Below are 9,819 nucleotides of genomic sequence, written 5' to 3' on the forward strand. Positions count from 1 at the left end.
TGGGGGTGGAGACGCTCCTTCAGGTATACTGGAATCAATCAATCTGGGAGTGGCTGCTGAGAAGAGAAGACTCCCTGGAAAAGACCCTGATGTTGGGAAAGATGGAGGGCCCAAGGAGAAGGGGACGACAGAGGACGAGATGGTGGGACAGTGTTCTCGAAGCCACCAGCATGAGTTTGACCAAACTGCGGGAGGCAGTGGAAGACAGGAGGGCCTGGCGTGCTCTGGTCCAGGGGGTCACGAAGAGGTGGACACGACTAAACGACTAGTTACCAGGATGATGCTCGCCCCGCCCCACCCGCAACGTAAAACTACTTTGATGGTGCCTGGGAGCAGCCTGGAGGCATGGAGGTAGCCAGGACGGTTTTTTGGGGGGAGGACTTTTTTGGGGGGTGCCGAACCGACATGATTGGTCAGTTAGAGAAGTACTGTTACTGTCTTACTTGATGGGGGGGCGCAGCTCTGGCGCACGGTTGGCGCATCCCCCCACAGGCTCGGATCTGGGGCGGGGGTGGCAGAAGGGCGCAACAGCCCCCCCCCCTGCTCAGGTGGGGGCTGGCTGCCGTTCTCCCTTTGTTCTCTACCGCTTGCCCCGCCCCTTTTGCGTGGGCGGGCGCCCACTGCCCTCCCTCCCTCCCTCCCTAAGCGTCTTAGAGACGCGCTCCTCCGCGGGTGTTAAAAACTCCCACGCTTTGCGCCGCGACTTCGGAGTCGCACTTTTCCACCTCTCGCCGGCACGCATCTTCCCAGGTGGGAAAATATCTCACTTTTTCACGAGAGATCGGGAAGGCTGCGCACTCCACGGGTGGGGTGGGGCGTATAATAAAAAAAGCAGGTTCCTGGTAACGCAAAGAGAGGCTTTGGAGACGCGCGTCGCCGGCGGAGGAGGATGGAGTGTGTCATCCGAGAAGCCACGGTCGAGGATTGCGAGAACCTCATGAGCCTGATACATGTGAGTGCGGTCTTGAGTTCGAATCCCGCAGACAGGTTTCTCGCCACTGTTAGAACAGGGTGCTGGGCAGTGCCGGATGTACGCATCAGCTAAGCAAGTTGTAGCCCAGGGCCCCACTCTCTTGCCCCCACCCCCATTTAAAAAAATAATATTTATTAAAAGTTTTCAATCAAGCCAAATTATATATTCCAAATTATACAAATTATGGGGGCCCAAAATTTTTTTACAGGAAAAAACAACTGGATGTACATTTCCAAAATATAAGATAAAAAACAAATAAAATAAAACCTGCATACAGCAACAGTGTTTTGTAGGCTCCTATTTGTTATGTGCAAATGGCTTTAAAGGTAAAGGGACCCCTGACCGTTAGGTCCAGTCGTGACCGACTCTGGGGTTGTGGCGCTCATCTCGCTTTACTGGCCGAGGGAGCCGGCATACAGCTTCTGGGTTATGTGGCCAGCATGACTGAGCCGCTTCTGGCGAACCAGAGCAGCGCACGGAAACGCCATTCACCTTCCCGCCGGAGCGGTACCTATTTATCTGCTTGCACTTTGAGGTGCTTTTGAACTGCTAGGTTGGCAGGAGCAGGGACCGAGCAACGGGAGCTCACCCCGTCATTGCGGGGATTTGAACTGCTGACCTTCTGATCGGCAAGCCCTAGGCTCTGTGGTTTAACCCACAGCGCCACCCGCGTCCCTCGCAAATGGCTTTAGATACCTCTTTAAAAGGTAAAGGTAAAGGGACCCCTGACCGTTAAGTCCAGTCGCGGACGACTCTGGGGTTGCGGCGCTCATCTCGCTTTACTGGCCGAGGGAGCTGGCGTTTGTCCACAGCTTTTCCGGGTCTTGTGGCCAGCAGGACTAAGCCGCTTCTGGCGAACCAGAGCAGCGCATGGAAACGCCATTTACCTTCCCACCGGAGCGGTGCCTATTTATCCACTTGCACTTTGACGTGCTTTCAAACTGCTATACTTTTTAGGTCCATAAATGACCATATAGCATATATTCAACACAAAAAACAGCGACAATTTGTTGTTGACAAAGGACAGCTGGACATATCAAGGGCCCCATTACCTTGCTTAGGGCCTCATCAGACCTAAATCCGGCCCTGGTGCTTAGGGTCACGGGTTCGAGCTCCGCATCGGGCTAAAGATTCCTGCATTGCAGGGGGTTCAGCTAGATGTCCCTTGGGGGTCCCGTCCAACTCTACCGTTCTGTGATTCTACACCACTCATAGTAGATCACTACTCTGAAGAAGTCTGGCACACAGAGAACCCTGGGCGAGGCCTGGCGCAGCGCCAGGGAGCTTTTGAACGTTGACTTGAATGCCTGCTTTCTGTTCTTCGATCCGCCCAGGAAATTGCTGACTTTCACCACTTACTGGAGGATGTGACGATCAATTCTCAAGGTAAGGCTGGGAGTGCTGCGTTAGGCGTGCCGGGTGCGAATCCATAAGCTCTCTCCACGCCAATAAAGAGTTCCAGGAAGTTTTGCTGCAAACTGCCTCTAAAGTTGTTACCCCAAAAAAGTTGCAAGTACAAATCAGCCCATCGCTCTTAAGAAAGTGGCAATGCAGTCCTGAGTTTTCTTTTAAGTTCTCACTTGTTAATATAGGTAATATAGCATACTGGGACTTTTCTGTTTCATATTTATTTATTTGATCAGTTTTGTACACCGCTTGATTGTAAAACAAAAAACAAAACACCCTCAAAACTGCTTCCCCCAAAAAGATGAAGCAATAAAATCATCAATAAGAAGGCTCTGCTTGAGTTCTTGAAACCCTCTAACCACTGCACCGCACTGCCACAATTCGGTGACTCTGCCTCTTTCGTTGGTTCTGGCTCCACCCGAACCGACGGCAAAATGGGAGAGTCCAACTAAACATTAGCAATAATTTTATGGTGGTGAAAGCGGGTGGAAGGGGCTGCCTTGGAAGATGGTGGACTGTCTTTCAGAGGTTTTTAAACAGGGATTCTTGAATCGCGATTCCTGCCTTGCATGGGGTTGGACTAGATGATCCCCAGGTCCCTTCCAACTCTGCAATTCCATTTAGCCAGGTCCAGAGTGGACTCGACCTAAAACACTTTTTCCTTCCTTGTTTTCCTTCCCGGCACGCAGTTTTAAAAGCGGACGGCTTTGGCAAGGACCCCTTCTTCAAATGCCTCCTGGCTGAACAGCCTGTGGAAAATGGGTGCAAGCCAGGTAAGAGCCATCCCCACTGTAAGCTCAGCTCCTTGGTGTAAATTACTCCCAGGTGTAAAGTGCTAGTAAGTTGAAGGGACAGAGCAAGAGGAAGAATTTCTCTATCTCCTACCACCGTTTACTCTATTGCATGAAGACCTATCCTTTGCTATTTCCCCCAATGCTCCCCCACCCTAAGGTCAGTTCCTTGGTGTAAATTACTCCAAGGTGTAAAGTGCTAGTAAGTTGAAGGGACAGAGCAAGAGGAATAATATTTTCTCCTACTGCCGTTTACTCCATTGCACGAAGACCTATCCTTTGCTATTTCCCCCAATGCATCCCCACCCTAAGCTCAGCTCCTTGGTGTAAATTACTCTAAGGTGTAAAGTGCTAGTAAGTTGAAGGAGCAGAGCAAGAGGAAGAATTTTCCTTTCTCCTACTGCCGTTTACTCCCTTGCATGAAGACCTATGCTTTGCTATTTCCCCCAATGCACCCCCACCCTAAGCTCAGCTCCTTGGTGTAAATTACTCCAAGGTGTAAAGTGCTAGTAAGTTGAAGGGGCAGAGCAAGAGGAATAATATTTTCTCCTACCACCGTTTACTCCCTTGCATGAAGACCTATCCTTTGCTATTTTCCCCACTGCAGCTCGTCCTATTGGCCATGCCCTGTACTTCTTTGGGTACAACGTCAACCACGGAAGAATGGTGTACCTGGAAAACCTCTACGTGGTGGCAGAATTCAGAGGTACGTGGTGGGAGCGTCCGGCCAAGTTATAGCAGTGTCAGGGGCTGTGAGGCACCTAGGGGATTCTGTCGACCAATCGAGAGCCTCCTCTCTCCTTCCTCGGAGAAGATGCTACAACTCAGCTTTTGTGCTGGGTATATAGAAAGGTACAGCTGGAAAGGGACATCTGTGGGTCATCTAGCCCATCCCTCGCAAATAATCATAATCATAATCATTTATTATTTATACCCCGCCCATCTGGCTGGGTTTCCCCAGCCACTCTGGGCGGCTTGCAACAGAATATTAAAATACAATACAGTGGTACCTTGGTTTAAGAACAGTTTAGTTTATGAACGCGGGTGGCGCTGTGGGTTAAACCACAGAGCCTAGGACTTGCCGATCAGAAGTCGGCAGTTCGAATCCCCACGACAGGGTGAGCTCCCGTTGCTCGGTCCCAGCTCCTGCCAACCTAGCAGTTCAAAAGCACGTCAAAGTGCAAGTACATCAATAGGTACCGCTCTGGCGGGAAGGTAAACGGCGTTTCCGTGCGCTGCTCTGGTTCGCCAGAAGCGGCTTAGTCCTGCTGGCCACATGACCCTGAAGCTGTACCCCAGCTCCCTCGGCCAATAAAGCGAGATGAGCGCCGCAACCCCAGAGTCGGCCACGACTGGACCTAATGGTCAGGGGTCCCTTTACCTTTAGTTTATGAACAACTCGGATTAAGAATGCTGCAAACCCGGATGTAGGTGTTTTGGTTTGTGAACTTTGCCTTGGAAGCAGAACATGTTCTGCTTCCTGTTGAGTGTGTTCCATTTATAAATTAAGAAGGCTTTGGTTTAGGAACGGACTTCCGGAACGGATTCAGTTCGTCAACCAAGGTGCCACTGTAATTCACCAAACATTAAAAACTTCCCTGAACAGGAGTAACGGCGCAACAACCTAAACGGACCCTTAACTTGGAGGCAAGTAAGGAGGCTTAAAAACTAGCCTTCCCCAACCCGGTGCCCTCCAGATGTTTTTGGACTACCACTCCCAACGTCCAAAACATCTGGTGGGCACCCGGGTCAATTCATTCTAAAATCAATTCAAAATCAAATTAATAGCAACCATTAATTATTCTCCTAGTTAACTACAGAGTGGCACACCGCGGGTCAGGCTGGATGACCCTTAGGTCCCTTCCAACTTTCCAGTTCTGTGATTCTTAGAAAAACTAGGCTGTGTGTGTTTGGGCACAAAGATTATCGATAGCTACTCTAGGTCACCGGACTATGGACCTGGGAGAAAGTATGTGGAGTTAGAACAAAATCACTTACAAAGGTGTTGGCAATTAGACGAGAATCTATAATATAGATAAAGGATTTCGAAAGAGGTTGGGAGCAGAACCGAAGTAGAAGGAGCCCTTTCAAAACTGAAGTTGCTCCTGTTTTTAAAGGAAGTTACACCTCAGAGTAAGACTGGTGTAATTGTGCAACGCCCTCCTATTTTCCTGCCTTTTATATAGGTGAAAACATGCATTATTATGGTCGTTTTCTTTACAACTCAGCACAAGGAAGAGCCACACAGCCTGCGAAAATTGCTCCCATCCTCTTTCGGCCTTTTGTAAATAAAGAGTAACTTCGCTGGTGTTAAAATGGTTCCATTTTCGCTTATCTCTTATGCTGCGGTTTAAAAAGCAACTTTGGACTCCGACGCCCGGACTCCTTCTCTCATTTACAGCCCAGTGAGAGAATTGGGAATTATAGAATCAGAACCCACTGCAATGAGGTTCTGGCAAATGTCTGAAGAATCACACCAATTCTAGTTCAAAAATTGGATTCTTCTGGTTCCCCCCCTTGCTATGGTCTATTTATAATGTTTTACAGTCCAACGTTGGACTATTAATCTGTGTGCTTTTTACAGAATCCCCTAGTTTTTTTGGTGGAGTTCTTATTCGGAAGCTGGTGCCCTCCAGCTGTTTTGCGCTACAACTCCCATCGGCGCCGCGGCTGGTGGGAGTTGTAGTTCCAAATGGCCGGAGGGCGCCAAGTTGGGGAAGGCTGTTTTTGTTGCGGCTCCTACCGACTCCTCTTTCTGTCCACCTTCTCCGCCAGGCAAAGGAATCGGGAAGCAGTTATTGAGCAAAGTAGCAGAGGTGAGTTGGCAGCCTGAAATCCTGCTTATATTTTGATCATTTCCTGGGATCTATAGCTTGCAGCCGCCTCCTGCTCCCCGAAAAAGCGTTGCAATTTCGGGGGGGCCCACCTGCATCCCAGAATACAGCCCCTACATCAGAAAGAGGAATAGGGTTGCCATCCTTATGGAATCGTAGAGTTGGAAGGGACCCCCAAAGACCATCTATCCCAACCCACTGCGCTTGCTGCAGCTCAAAACATCTGGAGGGCCCCAGATTGGGAAAACAAAGTTTCCAAACAGTGCTCAGCATCCTTAGTGGACTACAGTTCCCAGGATCCATTTGGGCAGTGGGAGCAGATAATAATAATCATAATAATTTATTATTTATACCCCGCCCCCATTTGGCTGGGTTTCCCATCCGCTCTTGGCAGCTCCCGACAGAATATTAAAAACACAATAAAACGTCAAACATTCAAAACTTCCCTAAACAGGGCTGCCTTCAGATGTCTTCTAAAAGTCAGATAGCTGTTTATTTCCTTGACATCTGCTGGGAGGGCGTTCCACAGGGCGGGGGCCACCACCGAGAAGGCCCTCTGCCTGGTTCCCTGTAACTTGGCCTCTCGCAGTGAGGGAACCGCCAGAAGGCCCTCGGAGCTGGACCTCAGTGTCCGGGCAGAATGATGGATGACTCTAGGGTAGCGGACAACTCTGGGGTTGCGGTGCTCATCTCGCTTTATTGGCCGAGGAAGCCGGCATACAGCTTCCGGGTCATGTGGCCAGCATGACTAAGCCACTTCTGGCGAACCAGAGCAGCGCACAGAAACGTCGTTTACCTTCTGGCCGGAGCGGTACCTATTTATCTACTCGCACTTTGACGTGCCTTTGAACTGCTAGGTTGGCAGGAGCAGGGACCGAGCAACGGGAGCTCACCCCGTCGCGGGGATTCGAACCGCCGACCTTCTGATCGGCAAGCCCTAGGCTCTGTGGTTTAACCAACAGCGCCACCCGCGTCCCCTTCTTCAGGTCTACTGGGCCTTTGAGGCCATTTAGGGCCTTCAAGGGAAGCACCAACACTTTGAATTGTGCTCGGAAACGTGCTGGGAGCCAATGCAGATCTCTCAGGACCGGTGTTATGTGGTCTTGGCGGCCGCTCCCAGTCCCCAGTCTAGCTGCCGTGTTCTGGATTAGTTGTAGTTTCCAAGTCACCTTCAAAGGTAGCCCCACGTAGAGCGCATGGCAGTAGTCCAAGCAGGAGATAACCAGAGCATGCACCACTCTGGTGAGACTGTCTGCGGGCAGGGAGGGTCTCATCCTGCGCACCTGGCAGACAGCTGCCCTGGACACAGAATTGACCTGCGCCTCCATGGACAGCGGTGAGTCCAGAATGACTCCCAGGCTGCGCACCTGGTCCTTCAGGGGCACAGTTGCCCCATTCAGGACCAGGGAGTCCTCCACACCCGCCCGCCCCCTGTCCCCCCAAAACAGCACTTCTGTCCTGTCAGGATTCCACCTCAATCTGTTAGCCGCCATCCATCCTCGAACCGCCTCCAGACATGCACAGGACCTTCACTGCCTTCGCTGGTTCTGATTTGAAAGAAAGGTAGAGCTGGGTGTCATCCACATACTGATGAGCACACCCATCCGAGTGGCGTGGGGAATGTTTTAAAGCAAGGCCCTAGAATTGCCGAGTCAGAAGGGATCCCGAGGGTCATCTAGTCCAACCCTCTGCAATGCACCCAGGGCCGGATTTAGGTTTGATGAGGCCCTAAGCTACTGAAGGTAATGGGGTCCTTTATATGTCCAATTTGTTGCTGTATTTTATCAAAGCAATTTTTTAAAATGTATTTTTATTAAAGATTTTCTTGGTTTACAAAGTATGTGCAATGTCCCTCTTTTCTTTTCAAGTAACATTTTTTACAGATCAATTTCATTTGTTGAGACATTAATCAATATGATTGTTGAACTGAAATCCGATTAAGTAGAAGTATTTTACTAAAAGGTAAAGGGACCACTGACCGTTAGGTCCAGTCGTGTCCGACTCTGGGGTTGCGGCGCTCATCTCGCTTTATTGGCCGAGGGAGCCGGTGTACAGCTTCCGGGTCATGTGGCCAGCAGGACTAAGCCGCTTCTGGCGAACCAGAGCAGCGCACAGAAACGCCATTCACCTTCCCGCCGGAGCGGTGCCTATTTATCCACTTGCACTTTGACGTGCTTTCGAACTGCTAGGTTGGCAGGAGCAGGGACCGAGGAATGGGAGCTCACCCCGTCATTGCGGGGATTCGAACCTCCAACCTTCTGATCAGCAAGCCCTAAGCTCTGTGGTTTAGACCACAGCGCCACCTGTGTCCCTCAAGTATATTAATAGTGAAATGCAATTAGGAAGAAGTATATTAATAGTGGGGACGCGGGTGGCGCTGTGGGTAAAACCACAGTGTCTAGGACTTGCCGATCGTATGGTCGGCGCTTCGAATCCCCGCGGCGGGGTGAGCTCCTGTCTTTTGGTCCCTGCTCCTGCCCACCTAGCAGTTCGAAAGCACCCTTAAAGTGCAAGTAGATAAATAGGTACCGCTCTGGCGGGAAGGTAAACGGTGTTCCGTGTGCTGCGCTGGTGCAGGCTCGCCAGAGCAGCGATGTCACACTGGCCACGTGACCCGGAAGTGTCTGCGGACGGTGCCGGCTCCCGGCCTCTAGAGTGAGATGAGCGCACAACCCTAGAGTCTGTCAAGACTGGCCCGTACAAGGAGGGGTACCTTTACCTTTATATTAATAGTGAAATAATTAAGCTCTAACTTTAAATGGTTTTTTAAATTCATAACAAACTTCATAATGCAAACACATTGGCATTTGGCAATAAGAAAAGCTCCTCTAGAAACACAATTTACAAAGACTCATAATCCAGGTCTAGAAACTTGCTATAACATGAAATAATAATAGGTGTAAACATATGATGCAAACTACTAATAATTAGAAATAGCAGAATGTAGGCACCCTATATATAGAAAGGAGCAAACCAGTGATATTTTAGGGAGCAGGCTAGCAGGCGGGGCCCATGACTTTTTTCATAGGAGCCTACACAACACAACATAAAATGCTGTTGCTGTAGGTAGGTTTTATTTAATTTGTTTTTTTATCTCATATTTTGCAAATGTACATCCAGGTTATTTTTCCCCTTTAAATTTTTTTTGGGGACCCCAAGAGAGTGGGGCCCTAAGCTATACAGTCATACCTCAGGTTACAGATGCTTCAGGTTGTGTTTTTTCAGGTTACAGACCGCCAAAACCCGGAATGGGTTACTTCCGGGTTCTGGTGGTTGTGCATGCACAAAAGTGCTAAATCACGCTTTGCGCATGCGCAGAAGTGCCGAATTGCAACCAGCGTGTGCGCAGACGCGCCGCTGCTGGTTGCAAACGTGCATCCCGCACGCATCACGTTCGCAACCCGAGCGTCCACTGTAGCTTGTTTAGCTTATACGTAAATCCAGCGAACCTTTGCTATGTCCGTTCTCTGTCCTCCTCCTCGGACGTAGATTGCCCTGGAGGCCGGCTGCGTGGAGATGAAGTTTGTCGCCATGGAATGGAACCGGCCGGCCAAGGAGTTTTACGTCCGCCTGGGGGCTCACGACACCACCGACTCCGAAGATCTGCACTGCATGGTTCTGGATCTGGACGCCTTGCAAAGGTTGCGGCAACACGGGAAAGAGAAAATCACTCGCTGAACTCCCTGTTAAATGGGGAGGTCAAAGAGCGCCCCCTGCTGTTATCCATAACAGAGTTTATACTGTACATAAAGAGTTTATTTCATTTGACTAACTGGTTGGGAAAAGGGAGAGGAAGGAAAAAATTCACAGGAGA

The 9,819-nt window shown here is 50.0% G+C and overlaps 1 protein-coding gene across 1 annotated transcript; it reads left to right on the forward strand.

Moving 5' to 3' along the window:
* Positions 1-650: 650 nt before the first annotated feature.
* Positions 651-9,819, forward strand: LOC128399331 (thialysine N-epsilon-acetyltransferase-like). Its single transcript, XM_053360648.1, has 6 exons — positions 651-952; positions 2,308-2,359; positions 3,070-3,153; positions 3,779-3,877; positions 5,947-5,987; positions 9,495-9,819. Exons 1-6 carry the CDS (start codon positions 890-892, stop codon positions 9,681-9,683), a joined length of 528 nt encoding a protein of 175 aa, XP_053216623.1. The 5' UTR covers positions 651-889; the 3' UTR covers positions 9,684-9,819.

This window comes from Podarcis raffonei, chromosome 13 (assembly GCF_027172205.1).
Source record: "Podarcis raffonei isolate rPodRaf1 chromosome 13, rPodRaf1.pri, whole genome shotgun sequence".
NCBI lineage: Eukaryota > Metazoa > Chordata > Lepidosauria > Squamata > Lacertidae > Podarcis > Podarcis raffonei.

Excerpts from the sequence above, each read along its gene's own strand:
- LOC128399331 (XM_053360648.1), top strand. The coding sequence starts at position 890 with ATGGAGTGTGTCATCCGAGAAGCCACGGTCGAGGATTGCGAGAACCTC. Across the intron at positions 2,360-3,069 it reads TGTGACGATCAATTCTCAAG|TTTTAAAAGCGGACGGCTTT; the intron begins GTAAGGCTGGGA and ends CCCGGCACGCAG. Across the intron at positions 5,988-9,494 it reads TATTGAGCAAAGTAGCAGAG|ATTGCCCTGGAGGCCGGCTG; the intron begins GTGAGTTGGCAG and ends CCTCGGACGTAG.